Source organism: Lactuca saligna, chromosome 9 (genome assembly GCF_052625555.1).
Source record: "Lactuca saligna cultivar CGN05327 chromosome 9, ASM5262555v1, whole genome shotgun sequence".
Taxonomy (NCBI): domain Eukaryota; kingdom Viridiplantae; phylum Streptophyta; class Magnoliopsida; order Asterales; family Asteraceae; genus Lactuca; species Lactuca saligna.
The window spans coordinates 151,305,656-151,332,424 of NC_136425.1; the positions used below are offsets into that span (position 1 = coordinate 151,305,656).

At 38.0% G+C, this 26,769-nt stretch overlaps 1 protein-coding gene across 1 annotated transcript; it reads left to right on the forward strand.

The window, feature by feature from the left end:
- The first annotated feature begins 9,465 nt into the window (after positions 1 to 9,465).
- LOC145016823 (2S seed storage protein-like) lies at positions 9,466 to 9,975 on the forward strand. Its single transcript, XM_078975016.1, has one exon. The coding sequence runs from the start codon at positions 9,466 to 9,468 to the stop codon at positions 9,973 to 9,975; it is 510 nt and encodes a 169-aa protein (XP_078831142.1).
- Positions 9,976 to 26,769: the final 16,794 nt, after the last annotated feature.

Sequence of the window (26,769 nt, forward strand, 5' to 3'; positions counted from 1 at the left end):
CTTGTGACAAGGAGGATATCGTCGGATGAGAATCCTGCAGATCCCCTTACGAAGGGACTGACGAGGATTAAGCATTTTCAGCATGCGAGACGCATCGGGCTGAGGGACGATATTAGTTTTACAGATTAGATAGTTTTCCTGAAACTTGTAAAATGTAATCGACGTTTGATGATGAATAAAATTTGTGATTTATTTATGAGTAAAGTGTTACTATCATTGTCAATTATTTACTATTGTTTCAGTTTTGCATGTTTTGACTTCCAGAATAATTAATTTATTCAAACCTCCACAATCGATCATACGTCGGAAGTAGGTATGAATCAAGATTGTCATGAATTGGGTTTGTAGATGCCTTAAAGGTGTTTAGACATGACAATGGTTGCTGCAACATTCATGAGTACTCATAAGTTATGAGTATTGGTATAAACCCACGCTCACTTGTATCACTTCATGGAATTTATCTCGAGTGATCGTGAGACGATAACATCATATAAATCTTTAAACCTAGAGATATGAGTTGTTACCTATGAGTTGGTTGTGCATTGATTGCACGTAAACGCATCAGTAACTTGATGTTATAAAACGTGCCTTTGTGTACAATTCAATAAGTAGTAGAACAAGCATATCAGTCGAAGTTTATCTGTTCCTTCTAGAAATAGAAGCGATATCTGGGCCCCTCGATGATTTTGTGCTGACCCATGTACCAGGCCTGGTCAGAACTAAACCGATGTGTTCAGTGAAGTTCTTCATCAAACAAATCGGAAAATCGAGAAACAACTGCTAGACAATAAGCAAGACATAGTTCCATGTGTTTGTCCGGCTGATATCATGAGAACAGAGGATTATGTGATCACTTATCTAAAATGGCGCTTCATAGTTCAACAGAGTCTTCATAGTTCGAGGGAGTTTTCGAGAGCTACGATTGCTGGTTGGTTCCTGAAGTTATAGGCAAATACAGTTATTAGACTTATCCAAGTGGGAGTCTGTTGGATAAGGTGTCTAAGTCCATAACTTATTTGGTATACACTTGACCCGACCGGCATGGTCCATTTGGGTTGCATCTCATCCAAACTATTATGGATAATTTTATGAGAGTTATACACATATGTTCATTAATATATTATGAGTTATAATATATTAATATGAAGTTACGTTATTTAATTAGTTTTAGTCTTAAATTAATTATGAATTAATTTAGAGATTAAAAGGAAGACTAATTAGATTATGGGCTATTTGTTTTATATAGTGTGGGCTAATACTCATTTGTTAATGGGCTAGGCTTATGTGGAAGTCCATGGATGATCCATGGAGCTTTTAACCCATGGATCCTTGGAAAGGAAAAGACATGGGTTATTAGGGTTTCACCCTAACCATGCACACTATATAAGCATGCTTATGGAGCATGAAATGGAGCCTAAGAGAAAACTAATGAACTAGTGTGTGTGTGCATGTGTGTGGCCGATTTTATACAAGGGTGTATACTCTCTCAAAGTTTTCCAAGAGTTTGTGGTGTTTGTGATTCCATTTGAGGCATTCACACTATTGGTGCTTGGCCCTCAAACTCCTTAGAACCAAACTCACCAAAAGGTATGTAATATCTTCTAACTCTTTTATGTTGACATGTTCCCCATGCCATGTTAGATAGGTTATAAACCTTGGAAAATTATTATTTTTCATGTATTTAGACAAACATAGATCCAAGGTTTATTAGGGTTGCATGCACACTTAGGAAGTGTTAGATTGCTCAAAACCCAACAGATCTATGTGTGTGTTTTGGGCATTCTTGGCATATGAGTAACCATTCGAGCTAGGGGTTCAGATCTGAGGTTGCTACCTCAGAACCATGCTTATTTTGGTCTAAAATCCCGTAAAGTATCAACTCTTGGTATATTGGTGGAGCATGGTTGTCATAAACCCTAGTTTATGGTGTATTTTGCCTAGATCACCTTCTCTACACGTAAAGTTTGCAACTTTACGTGAGGAATAGGCTTGGGAAGGGTAGATCTACAGTTTGGAGTCCATGCATGACTCAAAAGACCTCTGCATGTAAAGGGATTTGAATGGACTCGGCGAGTCCTTTGAGTGGACTCGGCGAGTAGCATGAAGATGTGGAGTAACTCGACGAGTGGGATTAACAACTCGTCGAGTCAGATGAAGATTGCCTTGTACTCGTCGAGACTGTTCTTGGACTCGGCGAGTCAAGTTGCGAAACCCCAAACCCTTCGAGTTGAGACTCGAATCAGTGAGTCGGGTGGAGACTCAGTGATTTGGACAGGTCAGGACTCAGAATCGGTAGACTCGGCGAGTCATGGACTGACTCGGCGAGTCGAGACGCGAATGGAAGGAATCTGAACATTTTGAACTCGGTGAGTCAGTAGGGTGACTCGGCGAGTAGGGTTGACCTGGAAGGTTGACTTTGACCAGGGTTGACTTGGTTGTCTTTCGGGGGTCAGTTAGACTCAATATTGCTTTGATATTAGTAGTTCGGGGAGCAAGGGAAGCAGGAGTTTAGTGAGTTGTCGGACAGCAACTAGTGAGATCTTCAGCAAGTTCATCCAGTGCAGGTGAGTTTCCCTTTGTGTGAATAGGTCTAAGGCCACGATGCCGGTCCATGTAGTTATGAGTAGAAGACCCGGGGGTTAGCCCTAGGCACAATATGCTAGTATGATATTCAGGACGAGGTCCAGTAATAGCGGGTGGGTGCCCAAGGATTTGTTTATATGATAGATTATACTTGTTGTCTGTGTGATACATGTATGTGCCTGGTAGGGAGGTAAGTTTGGGCGAGGTCCCGTATCTCACCAATAGCAGAGTGTGGATGGGGTTTCATATCTCATTAGTAGCAGAACAGGGGCGAGGCCCGAACTAGAACAGGAGTGAGAGTGGATTGAGCCCGTATCTCACTACCATTAGGAGCGTGGACGGGGTTCCATGACTAATCAGTAGCAGGACAAGGGCGAGGCCCAGGATAGGCGAGGCCTTAGGACAGAACCAGTTGCATGTGTTTATTTATGTGTTGTGATATGTTTATGTATTATTTTTTGTTGGCGGGCGAGGCCCTGTGACAGGCGAGGCCTAATTAAAGCAGATCTGTATCCGAGCGGGGCTCGAAGCCAGGCGGGGCCTGGAGCGGCGGGGCCGTTGTAGCGTGCGAGGCCCAAGATAGCGGGCGTGTCCAAGTATGTGCAGCATGTGGTTATGCATGGTATGTGGTAGGGTGGGGAACTCACTAAGCTTCGTTCTTACGGTTTTCAGTTTTGGTTTCAGGTACTTTCGGTAGTGTAGGGAAGAGCTCAGGGTGATCGCATGGCACACACCATAGATTAGACAGCCTGAGAATGTTTCCTCCGCTGATACAAACTCCCTCATCCGCTCCTCGAGCTGCTCGGTCCATGAACCCGAGCCTGATCCCTCACTAACACCTGACCCATCCACTGGTCCATCTTGCAATGTCGCCATACTGAAAACTTGCCAAAACAATCATCAAAATACACATTAGTGCTGAGGGATCACACACACACACACACTACAAGTTCCTTAGTTTTATCTCGGCCCCTTTTGAATCGAGTACGGATCCTCTGCTTTCAGTAGTACAGGCCCATACTACCTTCCACATTTATTCGTACTTTCCTTAAAATTTACCTTGACTCCACCAAGTCCCTTATTACTACTACTGCTCCCAGCATTGAACTCATCCTAGGCCTACCCCAGAGAAATCTCTGACCCAAACCATTCCTCAGCTGCTAAAGGTCTCTTCTAAATTCCAATTATCCATCACCTGAATACCATCACATGAAACGAGGCTCGAATAATCCTTTGAGTAAAGGACTCTTCCCTACAACGCTTAGGAGACAGACAAGAGCTGCATAATAGGGTCAAATCCAACACTTTAAGATTAACCAACCCTGATTACATATGACTTAACGTATTCACATAATAGCTAACTCCCATCACTCAGAGTCCCACAAAGCACAGAGCAAGCAACATTCAGACAAAAGGAAAATCTAACCATATCATAAACAAGCAATCACATTCACATATCAGGAATCTGCATTAGCATGCGATATAAGCTCATATAATCAGGCATAACCTAAACAGGCTATCCAACCACAATCTAACCAATACTATCATATAGCTCAATAAGCATATATAACAGGAACATAATGCATCCTCCTAGATCCTTAGCCCTAAATCTAGCATGCTGGTCACATAATCATAACATAACATAAACTTGTACGGGTAATTTGGGAGAACTTACTTGAGCTCGGCTGATTACATGCACCACACCCTTTTATCTTTTCAAAGTTCTTACTTCTTTTTTGGAATCCTTTTTCCTTTTTAAAGTTCTTTTTATAAAAATGATTTTCCTTTGAAAAAATTTCCTTACCTAGTCCTCAATTTGAGTTCAGTCACACCCGAGAGTGTGCTCGAATCCCTCAAACCAAGGCTCTGATACCAACTTGAAACGTCCAATAATCATGACCAAAAATTTCTTTTAAAGACATTACTAACCCATAAATATTAAAACATTTCAATAATACTACAAGGGTTTTACGAAAAATCAGAGTATCTTTTGAAGACACTTGTTCATTTTATCAGAGTAAACATCCCAGGCTAAACTTCTTGGTGTGTGCTATGCAATCATCCTGAGCCCTTCCATCCGCTACCGGAAGTACCTGAAACCAAAAATGAAAACCGTAAGCACGAAGCTTAATGAGTTCCCCAACCTACCACATACCATACATATATGCTGATCCAAACATGATGTATACAATCGTGAGCAGAAAATCACATACTGGGCCCCCACCCATTGCATTGGGCCTCGCCCGCCATCGGACCCCGTCCGTCATCAGGCTCCGCCTGGCATCATGTCCCACCTAGCATCGAGCCCCGCTCGGTATACACACCTGTTTCCCTTAGGCCCTGCATGTCTCTGGGCCTCACCCGCCATACACATATGTACGATCAAATAACATACTAAAATATACATAAACATTGCCTAACCATACCCTGATCTAAGGTCTCGCCTAACTTGGGCCCCGCCCTTGGTCTGCTACTGAATTCGTCGAACCCCGTCCACACTTCTACTAGTAGTGAGATACGGGCCCTCGCCCAAACTCACATCCTTCCTACCACGGACCTCGCCCCTGCTCTGCTAATATCGAGATATGGAACCCCATCCATACTCAGCCAGTGATGAGATACGGGACCTCGCTCACACTGTGACAACCCGAAATTTTCATCTTGTCCAAATCCTACATTTCAATCTAGTCCAACTTACTTTTGCTAACTTTTAGCACAGTTTAGAGTCTATTAGAAAAAAATATGCTTTGAGAACACTCACAACTATATATTGTGGTGTATGTATTTATATTGAATGAGGAAGAGGAAGATACAAATTTATACAAGTGGAACAATACAATTTTTGTTTATATTATTTGAAAATAAAATGAAACAAAGTTTATGGTTGTTTTTTTCTATTCTACCGTGTGAAAATCCCCTATATTATATTCTTACACCAAATGAAATTCACAAAAAAATGATCCCCTTTGTACTATATTATATATATATATATATATATATATATATATATATATATATATATATATATATATATATAGATTATTTTCACTATAGTATTTCATAGATATTATTAAATATATTGTTGATGTTGGTTGTATTATCATGTTGAACATTGAATTATGTGTTTGAATTTTGTGATGAAAATCTATTACGTATTATCTATTGTTTATCTATCTATTATCTATTATATTATTATCTATCTAATATCCATTATCTATTAAATTTTTATATATTATAAAAATATCATTTTGTTTTTATCACATTCATTTGAACCCTTAACTTTTCAATTATTTTCCAATTAATACATTAAATTCATTATTATTTTATATTTAATATTAATTCATTTGAAACCCTTAACTTTTCAATTTATTTTCTAATTAATACATTAGATTCATTATTATTCTATATTTAATATTAATTCTTTATTTTCAAGATATGTTTTTCTAAATAATCAAAATATTAAATATAGGACATATATTAAAAATGAAAATTTAACAAAAAATATATCAAAAATTACTTTTTATAATAATAATTTTTTCAAAAATGATAGATTTAAAACTATTTAAAATATTGCAATTTTCAATATAATGTTAAATATATAACCTACATCAAAAGTTTTGAAAGTTAATAAAAAATAATAAATGTTTAAATATAATGTTAAATCTAATAATACATCGAAATATCATTTTCACTTGTAACCTATAGATATATTCTATTAAAACGTCATATCATAAAATATGTCTATATAAACTGATTAACCGTTCATAATTAAAAATAACATTACATGGAAATGAGCAATTAGCGGCGACAAAAGTCGCCGGTAAAGGGTCGAGAAGTCGCCACTAAAGTGAATAGTGGCTACACGTTGCCGGTAAAGAGTCTGCTTTGTCGCTATTGATCAGATTGTCGTCACTAAAGAATAATGTCACTGTTAATGCACCTGTCGCTGCTAATACTTCTTGTCGCCGCTATTTTCATTTTTTTTATATTTGCAATTTTGGGTATAATTTATTCCAAATATTGTTATAATTAATTCTATACCAAAAATTACATAACAACATCAAATTAAATATCAAATACTGTTATAATTAATTTAATACCAAAATAAAACAACTAAAAGTTTGATAATTCTAATAAGTAGCAAAGTAAGTTTTACAATTCTAACAAATAGCAAAGTGTGACAAGTATAACCTAGAAATAAAGCTCCTCCCCACATATCAACATACATTTTATGATGCCAAACTATATTTCTATTTTTTAAAGTAAGCCAAATAACCAAAGTACATTGTTATTTGTTGCACTTGGGACAAATACCCAATTACCAAAGCTTTTAGCCAATAATCACCACAAAACCAAAATGACCAAATCAACATACATTTTATGATACCAAAGTACATCGCTATTTTAAAACTAAGACAAAAAACCAAAGTACATTGCTATTTGTTGCACTTGGGACAAAAAACTAATTACCAAAGCTTTTAGAAAATAATCACCACCAACAAAAATTACCAAATCAACATGCATTTATTGAAATTAAATAATCTTGTTTTACTTGTGATGATTGTGGTGGTGGTTGCGACGATTGTGAAATCGGTGGGAGAGCAGAAGGTGGGTCCTCAGCTCCATCTCCCCCATGTCCACGACCCACAACAGTAGCCATGGTATATACAAACAAAAGCTAAATTGACAACATTTCCTGAAAAATTATAAGATATATACATATACAATTTTTATTACAAATTCACATTACATAGAAATAAACATTTACATAGGAATAAACATTTCTATTTAAACTAAAACTTTCTAGTATTTTTATATAAGTTTTTAACCAATTTGATAACATTTCTATTTATTGCCTTAATGACTTTTACTTTTTTAATTTTCATATCGATAGTTTGAAATATTATGCAATGAACAACAAAGTAATAATAATAATAATAATAATAATAATAATAATAATGAAACAAGTGTAATGTATATTTTATAACACATGATCTATGCACCATATGATGTGATTATTATGGAAAGTTTATGCATGAGTAATATATTATTAGTTAATTAATGAAAGCTAAAATATATTGAAAAACTTACTAACCTTTTACCATATTGAAAAACTAATTTTTTAATTAAATGAAATAAACAAATGAAATCAAAGAGATGATATTTAGACCAACTACACATACTTTCACATATATAAATAATAACATCCTATTTATACATAATACACAAATTTCACATTCATATACCACATATACAACAAACATACACACATTCACATACACACGTAATAACATCCTATTTATACCAAATACACATAATTTCACATAATAATAACATACTTCTACCAAATACTCATATACAACATATGCATCAAACACACATACATTGATATATATATACCAAATTTACATAGATTCACATACAAATATCAATATACATACATATAACAATTTTCAAATAATCGAGACAACTACAAATATTTTGCAATTAATCTAAAATTTCACAATAAATAAAAGTAACTAGAACCTGTGGTGGCGGAAATCAATGAAAATGGTCCGGTGGTGGTGGTAGTTGCGGGTGGTGGTCGGGAACGTAGTAACACAATCATCAAAATTGAAATTCACAAAATTTTACAATTACCCACTCCAATAAGCTTAAAATCGATGTTACAAGAGAAAAGGGACCGAAAATTGACCTTGAAATAGCCTGGTGTTGCCAGAAAAGCTTGGTGTCATCGGAAAAGCTTGGTCCTCACCGGAAAATCTTTCTCCACTGGTGGTATCTTCTTTGTGGACAATTTCACACACCCAAAATTGATAATTCTCACTGGTATCCCACAATAATCGGCGAAGTAAGATGCAGATGAGAGAAGAGAAACAGGCGAAGGGAGTGAAACAGAAAGTGCAAAAGGAAAAAGATCGAGTTTTCTTGGGTTAACTGCGTCGATCTTTAGCGGCGACACTTTTACCGATGATAAATTGGGTTTTAGCAGTGACAACTATCAATAGCGGCGACTACCAGGAGAGAATTATTATCATGTCATTTTTTTATCTTTAGCGGTGACTGTTTTGGATCTTCAGCGGTGACAAAAATCACCGGTATTTCCTTTATGCGTTCCATGAGCACCCTAATCGTTGGATTAGAAACCACAATTAGACGATTCGTATAAATCAAATAATAAGTTTACTTTTACTTTTATGTTTACAATTCATAATTAAAAATAAGTACAAATCAAGAAATAAGTTTACTTTTATTTTCATGTACAACCTACCTACGGGATAACGGCTATTAAAAAGGTGCAATTTTAATATTTCTTTATGTTATATTTTATTTAAAATAATCAAAATGTTTTATAGATTATTAACTCAAAATTAATAACAATAATATAACCTTTTTAATAATAATAATATATTTGTCAATATTTTTACTTATATTTGCGCTATGTACGAACATTCGGGTTTAAAAATATAAGTCACGTAAAAAAGTAATATAAGTGGTAAAAAAGAAACATACAATTTGTATCAATCATTTTTATCGGGCAATGCCATATCCATCCAATATTTTATGTACATAAGACTTAATTATATATAAAAGAAAGAAAGAGCCTGTAACACTTATAAAAAAAAAAAAAAAAAAAGAAAAGAGGCAAATTCCACTTGTAGCATTCTTTCATCAAACGTGTCATTAGAAGGCAATGATTTTATACGTGTCTCACATCACAAATAAGTGAATAACCATGAAACTCAATCCCTCACCACCTATGTAACCCTTTTCTCCACGTGCATGCCATGCAAACCTACCGATTCACTATATAAAGCAACCTCCTACTCCTTATCGATCATCACAACAAGTAGAAAAAAGATAAAAGAAACCACAAATACAATGGCAAAACTTGCGATCCTTGCACTCGCCTTCACGGCGATCGTAGCATTCGCTGAGGTCTCCGCCTACACAACAACCACCATTACCACGATAATGGAGGACGTGCCAAGTCGCTCACAGTCGCAGTCACAAGGGCAATGTCGCCGCCGAATTCAGGGCCAGCAGGTGAGCCACTGCCAGATGCACATCACCGAGGGATCCTCTTCCGAGGGTGATCTGATCAGCATGCCAGTGGTAAGGCCGAAGCAACAGGAACCACACCTTCAACTATGCTGCCAGCAGCTCCGGAACGTGGAGGAGGAGTGCCAGTGTGAGGCGATCAACGAGGCTTTTGAAGAAGCACAAAAGAAGCAGCAGCAGCAGCAGCAACAAGGTGGACGACGTGGAGGGCAAGGACAGCAAGGTAGAGGACAGTTGGTGCAACAAATGTTGAGGAGGGCTGAGCAGATACCCGATCAATGCAACTTGCAAATCCAGCAGTGCCGAATCCAGCAGGGCCGATGGTTCTAAGTTCATGTATAAGATGAATGTATCAAGAAATAATGATTGGCATTTCTAGCCATTTGGCTTGTTTTGCTTTGTGAGTTCCTTGTAAGTCGTAATAAAATCCTAAATCCTTGAAGGAAGTTTCTTCTGTACTAAAATGGGTGAAGACTGAATCCAGAATATTAGATTATTCACCAGATTTAAACTTTTAATTATCTGACAAATATTATTAATATTTACTACTAGAAAATAATGATTTTACCCACGAAAATTCCGTAGTTAATAACGGAAGAAATACTTACGGATACCTATTGAATAGGAGTAAAGAAATTGTGACACAATAAAGAAATTGTGACACAATAAATAGCTAGCAAAGGAATCAAAAGGAATCAAAATCCGTAGGTAATTACTTACAGAATAACTATCATCAACTATCATCAGATTAGCTACAAAATTGCTTTGAAATACCTACAAATGAAATACAAATGTTCTAAACAGTTTGTTCATATGACCGAATTAGCTACAAAATTGCTTTGAAATACCTGAAATACAAATGTTCTAAACAGTTTGTTCATATGACCGAATTAGCTACAAAATTGCTTTGAAATACCTACAAATGAAATACAAATGTTCTAAACAGTTTGTTCATATGACCGAATAAATACCGGAAACAAATCCGTAGGTTCGTCAGATTACTTACAAAATTGCAACGAAATACTAAGGTTCTAGAAAGTTTTCATGACCAAGACTTGTACTTGCCAAAGTCTTAAGTCGCATATAAAAATGAATAATAATATAAAAAATATATAATTATTAATTATACACAAAATTGTTATATTAAGTTACGCTTACAAACAACATGACTCTTAAATGTTTAAGGTTTGACATTACCGTCAAGTCATGCTTAAGGTGATTTACAACCTTGCGAAATATAGACTGGTATTATATAGTTTTAGATTGCTTGATTTGACGCTATTGGCGCAACTCTCGTATGAATCTAACCGTTGTAGTGTTTTTCAGTCGACAGACTGTTAGATTTTAAAGCCATGTAATCGTATTTATCCGATAATTAGTTAATATTGGTAAACGTTCTTCTTCAAATTATAGTTCAAATATAGTAGGGTGAATTGGAAAGGTATCCTAGAAAGAGTCTAGGAAGTTTAATATATGCTTGGCATGATATATATTCTTAAAGTAGGGAACAGTAAAAATTCAAAGTCCTGGTAGGAGTCTAGGAAAACCTATTGTATCTGCACATGGTACACATACATATATGTTTAACGGTAATCGGGTGTAGTATTGGAAATGACTTGGAAACTGCGAGACACTTTTTGGGACAAGTATGAGTAGATGTGAAAAGTACTAGAGGCCTATACTACCCGAAGCACATGACTCACACTTAGATCATGAAAAGTCACGAAGTAACTAAGGTACTAGTAGTTAGGTAAATAGTGTGGCTAATACTATGATTTCATTTCGACTTATTCAGTTATTACCTTTCGTATGGTGATGTCTAGGAGAGTGAATCTAAGTTTGGGCCCAAGTGATTATAAAAGATTGAGTCAAAATAAAATAGAATTGTGTAAGAGAGTTGGTTCTGAGATCCTCTTCCGATATAGTACCCACTTTAGCCACACATATTTAAGAAGGAAGTGATCAAGATGACCGACAAAAGGATTACAGTCTTCATTGGGGCTAAACAACTAATAGCCATAATTGCTACTTAACATAATTTGGTTGTGGCACATTAGAACACGAAGGAAGGTACCTTCTATGCTAAATGTTTAACTAATATAAACAAAAGTCTAGTTTATTATAAATCCTTTGCGTCATACACTTGGAAGTCGTAAGAATATTCAACCAATTGTTGTAACATGGTTGTAGCATCCGAACTTTCAGGTATATCATTGCGTGTTTAATTTTTGAGGTTTATGGAGTGACTCGACGAGTTGTGAGTCCAACTTGTCGAGTAGAGTCGAGTTGTCCATGTGGCTTTAATAAATGGACTCAACGAGTTAGAGGGCCGACTCGCTGAGTAGGTGCTGGGTAGAGAAACCCTAATTTTCCGGGGTTGTGTCCTATTAAAAGGTCCTTAAGCCCTCATTTCCACCTCCTTTATCTCCAGCGAGCCCTGTGGAAAACCCTAGATCAGTTCCATCCATTTGAGAGAGAGAGAGAGAGAGAGAGAGAGAGAGAGGCTAATTTAGGTGTTCTTGTGCAACTTTGGGAGGGGATTTGGAGAGCATTTTGGCTTGGATCAAGAGAAGAATTTTGGATCCAGAGATTCTTCAGAGTTTTTGTAACACCGAAAAATTTTAAATTTATTTTATTCATTTTTATTTCATAAAAATGCACATTATTCCATATAAACACTTTTTTTTATTCAAAAATCATCAACAAGGTTTTCAGAACATTATGAAATTCCAGGATCTGTATTCATCACTTTTTTCTCTTGTGTGTGTACAATCGAGCCGTCGCCTTCCCGCGAATCTGAAGAACCTGAAACACATAACACATAACACATAACACGGTAAGCACAAAGCTTAGTGAGTTCCCCAAAATACCACATTTAACACATACGCCACTCAAGGCTACAAAATGACCCTCCGTTCGGTGTGTCTCAGCGGAACCCTCCAGTTCCGTATCGTTGGACCCTCCGGTCCGGTCTGTATCATTGGACCCTCCGGTCCGGTCTATATCGTTGGACCCTATGGTCCGGTCTATAAACTCCGGATAGCATAAATCACAAAGACATGATGCATAGCATATCACATATAACATAATACTCAATGTAAGCACATAAGACCCTCCGGTCACATATGACTACCACTAAAGGTAACGTATAGTGAGGAGACTCACCTGCTACTGCCGACTGAAGAACAAGATCATGCTGCTCCGACCATCGTCACGAACTCCACCACTGAATTAGCGAAACCAATAAATACCAATAACAACCAAAATACCCCTGGAAGTCAACTGGTCAACTCTTGGTCAAAGCCAACCCTCCTGACTGACTCTACTCGCCGAGTCAACCCGCTGACTCGTCGAGTCCCCATTCTCTGAAACTCCCATAACACGACTCAACTCGCCGAGTCGCCCCAAGACTCGCCAAGTCCCACAACTCTGAGTCAAACCGTACTCAACTCACTGAGTCATCCCTTGACTCACCGATTCTCAGCTTAACTAGAAAAGGTTTGAGGTTCTGCGACCAGACTCGCCGAGTCCAAGAACAGACTCGCCGAGTCCAAGGCTATCTTCAACCAACTCGCCGAGTTTTTGCCTATCTTAATGCAACTCGCCGAGTGCACCCATGTGACTCGCCGAGTACTACTAGCTCTTAACCCATACAAAGGCTTTCCAAGCCATGCAGGGTTTCCAATCCATAGATGTACTCTTATATAAGCCACCATCACATAAAGTGGCAAACTTTACGTGAATCCAAGGAGATCTAAGCATAATACACTCTTGGGCTAAGGTTTGGGGCTAAAAGACTTCATCAACAGCTCTTGAACAGGGACTTTATGCTCTTTTGGATCATCACTACTCTAGATCTGAGGTAGTAACCTCATATCTAACCTCCAAACTCAAGATAGCACTAGATATACACCCAAAAATCCCAAAAATGATAGATTTAGATGGATAACAGCTCAAGCAACGAATGATTACCTCAAAAGAAGGCTCGAACAGAAGAATAAGTCAAAACCTTGAAAAGCCCCTTGCTCCAAGCCTCTTAATCTTCAAAGATCTCTTCAACAAACACTCCTTCAAGATCCAAATGCTCTCTAATTCTCTCTCAATGAATATTAGGGTTTCTGGACTTCAGGGGAGAGCAAAGAGGCCGGGGAGAGGGTATTATGTTCTTTATATAGGACCTAATCCCTAGGATTAGGGTTTTCTCCACACAGCACCAACTCGCCGAGTCCAGCCACCGACTCACCGAGTTGGATACTAGACACGCGACCAGAATCGTGACCCTACTCGCCGAGTCTACCCATGGACTCACCGAGTTGACCATTCACATTTTTTACTTTGAACCTTGAACTTTGCACCCATGAACTCGGGATGTTACAGTTTTGCTACAAGTTGGAGGTAAAAGATGCTAGCTTGATTATTTCCTTATGATATTTTGTTTTAGGGAACTTTTAGGGATTTATTCCATTTATCTTGTGTCATGGAGTGATTTGTGTAAGGATTGAGGTTAGAACCTTAGATCTGGACTATGAGTGGCCTTGTGAGTCTAGGGACCCGAGCTTTATTGAGCTAGAAGCAAGCTCTTGTGCATTTAGCCCTTGTTGGAGCATGTTTTGGCATTATGAGCCTTAAATGGCATGCATGAATGTAAATCTTGCAGCTTTACGTGCTATTCGAGTGTTAGGAGGTTAGATCTGGAGTGTGAGGTTATAGATCTGCTTAGAAACATCTAAATGAGTATTAAGTTTTTATGAACTCGCCGAGTCCATGAGCTGACTCGACGAGTTGGTTTGGGTCTGTCCCTATATTCACGGCCAAGCGATAACTCATCGAGTTGGGGGTCAACTCGACGAGCTGAGTGGAACCTTCTTGAGACTTCTAAGGATACGATTGGACTCGACGAGTTACATGAGTACACTCGATGAGTCGCGTCAAACAAGGACTGTTGACTCAAGTTTGACTTTTGTTGACTTTAGGGTTTAGGCATAAATGAGTAATGGAGATCATGGACGGGTAAAATGGTGTTTTACCCATTTCAAGAGTTAGAGAGAGAGAGAGAGAGAGACAGACAGACAAACAAAGAGAGAGAGAGAGAGAGAGAGAGAGAAAGAGAAAGAGAAAGAGTAACCCTTGGTTTACTTAGAGTTGAGAATTCGAGTGTTGATTAGAGATAATTACCTTATGTGTTAGGCGGTGGCTGGTTCGAGATACGAGTTCGAGGATAATTTCTTGCAGCTAGCAAGGTGAGTCTTCTCACTATACTTTACCTAGAGTGGTACTTGTGTATGACCGGAGGGTCTTATGTGCTTACATTGAGTATTATGTTATCCTGCTTTATGTTATATGCTGTGCATTATGTCTTTGTGATTTATGTTATGCAGAGCTTACAGACCGGACCAGAGGGTCCAACAAACCGTGGGACTTGAAGGTCCCACTGAGACACATTGACGAGAGGGTCCTACAGTAATATAGCCTCGAGTGGCTAATGAGTTGTGTGTGTGTTATTTTGGGCAACTCACTAAGCTTCGTGCTTACCGTGTTATGTATTATGTGTTTCAGGTTTTTCTCAGGATCGTGGGAAGGCACCAGCTTGATTGTACACACCAGAGAAAGAGTTATGTTTTGAAGATCCTAGATTTTAATCAATTAATTAAGGAGTTGTCATTTGTAAATTATATTAATGAGATTTTTGTGAAATGTGTTATGAGAATTATGTGATTTTAAATGAAAAATTTATTCGAAAAGTTACGGTGTTACAATGGTTGTGTGTCGACCTTCCAGGAGGAAGAATCGAAGTATTAATACGAGAAGGATACGATAGATGAGAGATCTCTTAGGTGTTAGTTCTTTAGGAACCCTTTGTGTGAATTCCCTATTTTTACGGCCATAAAAGACCGATTTATTTATGCTTATTAAATCAGAGTATCCTTTTATAAAGATTTAGTTTGTGGAATTTATCCCAAAAATATGATAATAATATTATCAAGACATTTCCATGAAATGTATTTTATTTATAAAACTTAGGATGTCATCTTCAAATCGAGGAACATAAGCATAAACGAAGACTTACAACATCTCTTTATACTAATAGTCTATATCTCCTTTGAATCTCTAGGCAGACATATATATCATCATATACAATTACCTGTGATACAATAAACTGCGCGAGTCAGGTTGAGAAACCTGGTGAGTACATAGGGTTTTCAACCCATAATAATATAATTTATTTCTTTATATAATTCATATCAAACGGTTAACCAGATTACCTATTCATGTTATGCTCTTTCTTTCTTTCTTTCTTTCTTTCTTTCTCTCTCTCTCTCTCTCTCTCTCTCTATCAAGGGTTCTACCCTAGGGGTTACGTGTTGGTATGGCAACCAAGGAAAAATAGAGTACTCAAATGAATCCACGATCCATATTCTCATTTTGTGTGATTTCATTAACACCTATAGATTTCAAGTTTGCTAGTGTTCCACTGGACTGTCTAGAATAGTTCGTGGTCATCATCAATACTCTTCTTGGTGAATGATATATGTTGGGCATGGTCTCTTTACTCTAACCCTGGCATGGTCTCTCACCACTATTCTATCTCTGGTTTGGTTTTTCACCATCATCACTTTTCTCTTATGGTCTTTAACTGTTATCTCATTTCTCGTATCTCTTTCTACCCGTCCTACCCAATACATTATGAGTACGGTAAAATAAATATATGATATTTTAGAAAAATCATTACTTATGTAACACAGATATAAGAAACTCAAATAATAAGTACATAAAGCATTTAGGCAAATTAATTACTTGATATATATGTGTAAGGTTAAGGTAACTATGCACTCACATGACTTAGGTGAATGACTGGGGAATTTGGCAGCGCTCCGCCAAACTCCTTGACTTTTCTTCTAACATGACCTAGTTAGGAATTTCACTAAGTCTTACCTTAATATTCCTGGCAACTAATGATGGTCTAGATTCCTCATTAATTCCAATGTCTATATTAAGATCTATGAAGTAAGGAACAACTAGGTAGGATAATATCGGAGGTAGGGTCTGTTTGGTATACAAAGTATACTTTTTGGAAATCCCACTTTAAACACCTCACTAAATCCAGCCTAGACATCACTCTCATAAGTAGATCAATCAATATAATGACTTGGAATCACTGATAAATCCTAATTATAGGTTCATAATAAAGACTATAGCTATAATTAAAAGTTACACTTGGATAAAATAAGTGTAACTTAACTTACAGAGTGCACTGATGAAAACTGGGAATTAAGTAGACAAAAATCTAACCCAAGAGCTCTTAATCACAAGTTATATGACACCATAGGGCTTCGCCAACTAAAAGCTTAACGAAACTCTCGACCAAAATTGAGAGAAATCGAGAGAGAAACGTAGGAATGGTGTGGGATTGAACTGAAATTCAACTGCTATTTTAAGGGTATTTCATCTGTGCGCCACACATTGATAAGGCGTGTTCCATACATCTAGTCGGAAGAGAGTGACATGTCACTTTCTGCATGGTGCCATGTGTCGCATTCTCGGTGGAGTGTCAGTGTGCGCGACACACTTTGTTGTTGCCCGCGGGTGCACGCGAAGAATTAATGTTCCCAAAAAAGTTCATGTCTTCTTCACACGAGCTCCATTTTTGACGGGTTTTTTTATCCACACATAACTATTGATGAGATCTACAACTTTCATTTAGAACCCGTCGGCTAGTTTTGACTTTATTTTTAAAGTTATTTGTTTAACAAACTTAGATTGTTAAAGTATGTTTAAAATTCATAACTCTCTTATATGACACCCATTCTCGACTATCTTTTTATTGGAGAATAGGCATTGACGAGATCTTCAACTCTCATTTAGATTGTTTTTCATAACAATCGACCGATTCCAATTTCGGTTTCTGAGTCGTATGCTGCTATGTTGAAATTTATAAAAATCCTAACTTCCTTTTACGAAGTCAGGTTTAGTCGTTTTCTATATGAATGCTCTCGGTTTAACGACTACTTTGAAATGTGTTTAGATCACTTAGGATAAAAAGCAAGCTATCTCCAATTCATTATTTACGACACACAGTTCAAACACGAAACTTCGGAAGGTCGTAACTTTTTCACTCAAAGTTGGATTTAGGCATTCTTTGTATGCATAAAATCCTCGTCACATATACTATACTTTGGCTAAGATTATTTATCCTAAGTAATCCTTTATCAAAAAGAAAAATTTAATGCTTATAATGGTCAAATTGACTAGCCCAAATCTGCGAGTGTAAGACAAGGCATCACTATATGATTGTATTGCTACTGAAGTATCGTAAACCTTACTAGAAGAATTATCTGGTTTCGTGGGACGGATCATTGACAGGCTGGTCATCATGTTGAAGGAACATATCAGGGTCGTTCAAACTGATAGGGAAGTTGTTAGGACTACTTATGAAAGAGAGCTTGGTCTAGGAACACAACTAGGAAAGAGAAAAAAAGAGCAAGACCCAACTCTTCCAACAATAACCAATGAGCTTGATAGTACTACACCAAGAGGAAACCGAAGGTCGGTGTGTCCTAGGATCAAGTGTGGAAGGTGTGAAAAAAGGGCACAAAGTTCAAAAATGCACACTATAAGTGGAGTTATTTCATCGTTTTCACCACCCTGGCCTCATTAGGGCTGATTGCGCACAATTAGCAATATGAATGATTCAGACCCCAACACTTGCAGTTCCATGAGAAGAAGATGTTCTGTATTCGGTTGAAAAGGAACCCATAACCAACGAAGGAACTGTGTTATTTTCTATCAAAGAAGAATAAGTGACAACGGTAGAAATGTTTGATAGTATGTTGTTATGTCTATTTTTCCGTACGTAGGTATTAATATGTAACCCAACAATCGTCGTTATTGCTTGTAAGATTCTATTATGCAATAAAACCCACTTTCTCTTACATATGCGTTAGTACATTACTAGACAACATTGTGCTTGTCAGAACCTTTTCCTATTTTATCTGTGTTATGCAAGGAGACCGCTTACGATAGGCATAATTATTAGTACTCTAATGAGAATGTCAATGGTCATTGGAGATGACAACCATGAGTTTCTTCAAAGTAAAAGGAAGCCACAAAATCACGTATGCGAGGCCAACTTAGACTTCAGCTAGTTACAAGCAGTAACATACGATGAGTCAAACCCAATTGGGATAGAACTGACCCTCAAGAAGAAAGTGTGAAAAGTAGTTCGAATTTTGGTTTCAACGTCAAGATCCAGGAGAGTAGCCACATGAGTAGGAGGAAGTTATTAATTTTCAATTTCGTTGAGTGGGTAACAGAAGAAGGAAGTCTTCTGATAGATTACCCATAGGCTAGAGTTTCTTATTTCTCAAGGAAATTACCAAGTTCCCAGGTGTGGCTCCGATAGCCAAGAGATCCATCTAGGCTCATACCTTCACGAATGAAGTATATATCCTCACAACAGAGGATCAAGAATTCAGTAGAAGGTATAGTTGCCATTACGAGAGCGTCAAGTACTCAAAGAGTAAATCGGACTTAGGAAGCTTAGTTAGGCTCGCAGTAAGGAACTAGATTGTCAAAGGATGGGAGCCATAAGATCGATGTCAAGAAAAGAGTATTTCTGTAGTACAAACGTTTCAAGCTATCGTAAAAACGAGTGTATAGAGATGCCTAGAAAAGGATCATTCGGGATGGACCATGTTGATTATGAAAAATCTCAAAAATACAGACCAAAAATTTCATTTTCAAATCATTATTAAATCCATAAATCATCCATAATCATAAATAAAATTGTGAATCATGTATCATAAAGTATCATAATATATGTCACATATCAAAATATCAGAGTAAAACTCCCAGGCTACAGACTGTGGTGTGTGCCATGCGATCATCCCGATCCCTTACCTTTACTAATGGAAGTACCTGAAACTAAAACTGAAAACCGTAAGCATGAAGCTTAGTGAGCTCGCCCAAACTACCACATACCACACACATATAACATGAGACTAAGAGATATGGGCCCCACCCACACTCATGGGGATACGGGCCCCACCCACACTCCGCTAACTAGGAGATATGGTCCCCGCCCACACTCCGCTGATTCTGAGATACGGGCCCCGCCCACACTCAAATACTTCAAGATACAAGCCCCATCCACACTTGAATACTATGAGATACGGGCCCCGCCCACACTCATCCGCTATGAGATACGGACCCCGCCCACACTTAACTACTTGACAAACATACAAGTATCACACAGACAACAAGTATAACTAAATCTATCAATTAGGCATATATCCATATATTCAAAATCAGTTATGAGATACGGGTCCCCACCCACACTTGGCTACTAATATATCATGCTATGGGCCGAACTTGGTGTCATAGACCAGTTCCTACTGAAGGGAAAACTCACCTCGTATGACTAACTACTGAAAACCTGAGTGAGGAACCCCAGTCTGCTGCTCCATTGACTCTCCGCCTATAAATTCCGTAATAACACTTAATAAAAAAAACTAATAACTTTTCATAGGGTAAAATGACCATTTTACCCCTGGTCAAAGTCAACACTCTGGTTAAAGTCAACATTTTGGGTTGACTAACTCGCCGAGTTCTAGACCCGGCAGTTCGTGTATTCGTGTCATGAAAACGTGTTACACAAATTTGACACGATACGATTACACGATGATAAATAAGCTTTATCTTAATTTTAAAGATGTATTCGTGTCGTGTTGTGTCTTTTACAGATTCGTTATTCGTGTCTAGAATTTCCAGGTCTACCGAGTTCTATCGAGCTGTTTAGTCGCAACTTGGCTCATCCACTTGTCGAGTCTCTCTACAGACTCATCGAGTTCTACCACTGAAATCGGGACAACACGACACGACTCGTCGAGTTCCCTTGTGGACTCGACGAGTCCTTCTGTCGGTTTGACCAACTTAACAGATTAAGCCCCTATCTTCTGGATCCAAGGTTCTTAGTTTGTTTGCCCATTGGAAGGGCTTGTATAAGGGTAAAGTTTCCAACTTTACCCATCCATAACTCTTCTAAAAGGGTTTTGACAAAACCCTACTTCCTATAAGGCATGAATCTTGTCCAAAAGGACATAGAGTCTTAAATCCACACACACATACCTAGATCTAGGGTCTTGACATCTGTTGGACCCATAAAGTTTCGAGCTTTCCCTCCATGCATAGTCCTTTAGGGCTAAAAAGACCATAAACTTGCTCATATGCTTGCATGGGGCTTCCTTGGTCATAACGTTTGCACCTTTATGCCATGGAACCCTCCTTAGAGCCTAGATCTGAGATATGAGCCACCTGGGACATCCGAACTCCAAGTGCCAAGATTCTTGAACCAAAACTTTCATAAAATGGAAACAAATAGATCTAAGAGAAGAATGATCAAGTTGGAAACGTGATTACCAAAAAAAAATGTAGCCAATGGAGTGTAGCTCCTGGATCTACCCCTTCCCTCTTGAGTCTTCTATCTTCTACTTCTTCCACAAGCTTCAAAAGGCACAAAATAACACTCAAAATGGCAGGAAATAGCTCAATAACACTTATGGTGGATTAGGGTTTCGTAGTTAGGGGTTTAGAGGTGATGGAGGCTGGAATGGAGGCCATATATGATGCTTAAAAAGGGTGTAAACCCTAAAGATTAGGGTTTCATCCAGCCTGTCCTACTCGTCGAGTCAAGGCTGTGAATCGTCGAGTAGCTCACTAAAATCCCCACATACAAACTGCCTTCAACTCGATGAGTCAGGGCTACCAACTCATCGAGTCCTTATTAAAAAAAAGATAAATACTTAATTAAACACATACCAGGAAACCGGAGGTCATAGATTAAGAGAGGCGCTAGTGCTTTCCAAGGATTGTAGATGTATCCACACTATACATAATAGGATTAATAGATCAAGTTATTAATTCAGTTCAACCAAAAACTCTTATCGTTGTCACTAGTAGTTAAGATTAACTAAGAGTCCCTAGCATAACTTGGCAAGGGTTCAATTTTAGGAGTGAATCAATATTAAAACTATGCAAACAATAGTTGTTGGAGATTCATTTGTACATACGTGTTGCCAAATGTCAAATGGACCTACAAGGAAAAGATCTAAGGATTTCCCAAGAGGTTTAAAATTGCAGTAAGACGGTAGGATATTGTCGAGGAGTTGTTCAAGTTTTTAGGATGCAAGGCTTTGGTTGGCGATAGGGAATACAAAAGGATCGTATGCGAGTAGTATAATTTCCTAGAACCCTTTCGTTTAAGTTAAGAGTCACATTAGATAGAATGTCGAGCGAAACTACACATGCATCATTGGTCTTCGAGGTAAGCTACATGTTTAGCTTAGTTATTTCTTTAGTCAGTAAGCATAACAATTTATAGAAAACTAGGATTAAATTTTAACTTTCGCAGGTTACATAAGACAAAAGTTAGACTTACCATCAATACATTGTAGATTAAGGACCTCTAAATCGATCATAGTCTCAAAAGTTAAAAAATATCTATTATGATAGTAGACATTTAAGGAAGGATGAATATTGAGTTCCTTTAGGACAATCGGATAATGGTTGTGAGTCTTTAAGACAGCCGGAAAACATTGATCGTGAGTGTTCAGGCCCGATAAAAATGATAACAAGAGTGGCATTGGTATTACCACAACATGTAGTGAACAAATTTATCGAGTGATAGTTATACCTTGATATAGGCAAAATACTTAGCATCTCGCAAGAAGGCTATTGGTGACTTGTGTTCATTATAATCTAGTAGGTTGGAAGATAAGAAAGCCTTATAATGAGTCTATCACCAATATTAGAGTATTAACTCCCATGTTTTCAATCCAGTAAACCGATTATAGTAACTTTGGTTATATCCAGGATGTTGGAACATCTAAACTAGGTTGGGATACTATTTGTAACCTACCCTTATGTATATTTTAAGATATTTAATAAGCCTATTTGAGGCATGTTCTGAAGAGTGGATCCTGTTAGGATATCATAGATAAATTTCGCTAGTAAAGCACTTTATATCGACTCGACTATGTCAACATTTCACATCTGAAGGCAATTGAAATAAGACTCTACAAGTTCCGACTGAGAATTCCCAGTTTTGGAAGACCCTGCAAGGATTTCAGGCGTATGTCTAAGGTAGAAAATGAAGTTTTACGACTAAATGAATACCGATGGGCGAATTTTATGTAACAACGTTGACTAGATCTTAGGTTGATCTTGTGAAACCCCTGTAGGTTAGTGTGAATGTATTATCCTAAGGTATGTTAGGAGTAGGATTTCAGGGACGAAATATTTATAAGTGGGGGAGAGATATATGTAACATCCTAAAAATTCAATGAAATTCAATATAAATCGTCACTTATAAAATTCGAAGCAGAGATATATGTAACATCCCAAAAATCATGATAAATTTTTTCATTTTTAATTGAAAAGAAACTATTGTTTTCAAGTCAAAACCATATCAAATCAAGTGTCAATACAAAAATTCCCAAGATCCATGTAAAATAAAATATCTAAAAACATGTCACTGAAGGATGTGTATGATTACGCCTTCGCCTTGCCATGACCATCTGAAGCACCTGAAACAATAAACGGAAACTGTAAGCCAAAGCCTAGTGAGTTCCCCCAAAGTACCACCACACAACATAACATATACAACATTACATATCGGGTCCACTCAATCATCAACTGGAATACCCCCGGTCTATTGGCTCACATACATAACAATAAAGCCTCAAAACAAAACCATAACATGTCATCATATACACAACATATATCATATAACCAGTTAACAGGAAAACAGGAAGATATAACAATATCCTATATAGCAGGACTCAATTCTAACATTTCAATATAACATAACAACATCCTCTAACCAGGATAGATGATTTAGTGGGTTGGCATTGGTGCCTTCGACCCACAAGTACAGTGAGGAAACTCACCTCTCAATCTAAAAAGAGAGTTGATCACACCACAGCTCTGTGTACCAACTCTATGTGTCACTTGTACCACAACCAGTGACCTTGTCTTAAAATATTGCCCCAAATGCCCAAAATATCCTTAGGTCAAACTTTTCTCAAAACACTGGTTAAAGGTCAAAGTTAACAAGTCAACTCAGCCAATCGCTATGTTGTGGCTAGATCCAACCACGTCGTGGTGATCGCACGACAAAACAGTCGTATGGCAGCAATCTACCATGTCGTGGTGATCCTTCACCATGTTGTGGTGACTGTTCATACCAGCTTAATCCAATATGCTCTTAGTCCATCAAACTAACCATTTAAACTTCCCCTAAGATATTCTGTCATCTAATGAACCATAAAAATCATTGCTTTATAGACATACATGTCTAATTCATGTATTGAACTCAAAATAGGTCAAAATAGAGTAAAAGGGGGCCAAGATCACATGAAAGAGTTCAAAATGCCAAGAAATTCCATATACAACACTCCTAACCCCAAAGGGGTTTTGAGAATCCATATAGTTGGCAACTTTAAGGAATTCCACCACTCCAATATATTCCAACATGAAGAATAAGGCATAGAAACCAAGATCTATGAACAATAAACCAAAAATCATGGAGCTTTAGCACTTAGAAAAGTTCAGAAGATGCACCACAAGAAGATGACAAGAGTTGTTTGCTGAATCCAAGCCCAAATTTCTTCTTCTTCTTCTTCTAATACCCAAAAATCTACACTAAAGGATTAGAAAGAAAATTTGGGGGTTAGGGTTTGCTTGGATGCTGAGAGAATGTAATGGAGGCTGAGGGTGAGAAACCCTAGCCATCATATACCCTTAAATCAGGGTGTAAACCCCATAGAATAGGGTTTCTCATTTAATCACCACCATGCTGCGGTTATAGGACACCACGTCATGTTATTAAAACCCATGATACATCATCCATCGCCACATTGTGGGATGCCTTCACCTGACAAGGTCCAACCCAAAAATCTAAAAATACTTTCAATTAACAATACCTCTAGGAATCCAGATGGTACAATTATACTCCACTTGAATCAAAATTCATCCTCGAAGTCCATAGCTGCAAACAACTCAGGGTAATACTCTTGCATCTCTGCTACGGGTTCCTAAGTCCATTCGAAACCCTTCTGATGCTGCCACTGCACCTTGACCAAAGACACCACCTTGTTACATAAGGCCTTCATCTTCCGATCCAAGATCACCGCTGGTCTCTCAACATAATTTAACTGTAACACTTGTTTCAGGTATGAAATTACTTTTCATAATTTTAGGGTCTTAGGATGGAACTCGATGAGTTGGGGAGCTTCAACTCATCGAGTAGAGATCATTTGTGGGACGCAGGATTTAGGATCTACTCGACGAGTTGGAAGGCCCTACTTGATGAGTAGGTGTTGTAAAGGAAAAACCTATTTTTCAAGGGTTTGCAACCTATTTAAGGAACTCATGGGCCATTTGTGGCCTCCCTCATCGTCCTAACTGTCTAGAGAGAAACCCTAGTTGTGCTTCAGTGCCTTCTTGAGTGTGTGTGAGCCTTTGGGAGTAAATCTTGTGCTTTGTGGATGGAAACTTGAAGATTGAAGAGATTGAAGTGAGGAAAGGACCTTAGATCCAACATTTACTTGGTGTTAGCACCTTTTGAAGGTAAAAAATTGCTATCTTAATCTCTATTTGTTTAGATCTCATCTTATGAAAGGATATGGTCACTTTTGGTGCAAAATGGTGTCATACTCGGATTTAGACTTGTCATGAGGATATGGTTCCAGATCTAGACACCTCTAGGTCTCCATGGACATAAAGTTTCCCACTTTATCTAGTTTAAGCACTTTTCCATGCACTAAACCTTGTATGAAGCTTAGTTTTAGTGTTTTAGCCTTGTAAGGCCTTGCATGTACATAAAGTTTGCAAATTTATGTGGTAACTACACCATAAGGGGCGGGATCTGTAATTTGGAGCCTTAGATTCCACTTGAAAGGACTAAACACAAAAAGGGCTGAAGGAACTTGACAAGTTGCTTAGCCAACTCGACGAGTTGGGTATGGTTTACCCGTTTTCGAGATTCTTAGTGATTTCGGTGAATGATTAGAGTTTTCAGTCTTCTAGACATTAAGGAACTCGATGAGTTACTCAGGTAACTCGGTAAGTTGAATCAGGAATTCGGTTTTAAGGACTCTGAAGGAACTCAACGAGTTGTTGGATGCACTCGACGAGTTGGGGTCAACATGGACTGTTGACCTTGACTGTTGACTTGGACTTTGACCATGGTTGACCAAGTTTAACCTTAAGGGTATTTCTGGTATTTCGGGGTTTTGACAAATTGGTCACCTGATGATTGTAGGCAGTTGAGTTGGAGCAGCAAGTTGGGATTGACCTTATTAGTCCATCATTCCTTGAGAGGTGAGTCTCCTTATCATACCAATAGGTCGAAGGCACCAAGGCCGGCCCATTACATTCTATGTGTTCTGCTAGTTGATTATGTGATATGTGGTATACTAGTTGTATATATGATACTTTCGTAGAAGACCTCGTGGGGTTCCCAGGGCACATAGGTGTAAGACTTTGGAGGGTTTCCATGGCATACTAGGACCTTAGGGGGTTCCCGAGGCATCTAGGTGTAAGACCTTGGAGGGTTTCCATGGAATCCTAGGTAAAGACCTTGAGGGATTCTTGAGGCAGTTAGGTGTAAGACCTTGGAGGGTTTCCATGGCATCCTAGGTAAAGACCTCCGGGGGGGGGGGGGGGGGTTTCCCGAGGCATTAGGTTATAAGACTCTGGTGGGTTTCCAGGAAATCCTTAGTCATGACCTCGGGGGGTTCCTAAGGTATTGGGATAAGACCATGTGCGGGTTCCCATGACACCCGAAGTAAGACCCTGGAGGGTTTCCAGGGCTTTCCTATATGTTTGTACATATGGCTTATGTGGTTTATGTAGCTTTTATAGCTAGTATGGATTATGTGATTATGTGGATTGTGTGAGGTATGCTCTGTGGAACTCACTAAGCATTAACTTATAGTTTGTTGTTGGTTTATGGTACTTCAGAGCCTAAGGGCAAGGGCAAGGTTTGATGGCACAACATGCATTCTCCGACATTTGATTTGATGGGACACTCTGATATTTGAAATAATATGTTGATGTTATGAATTT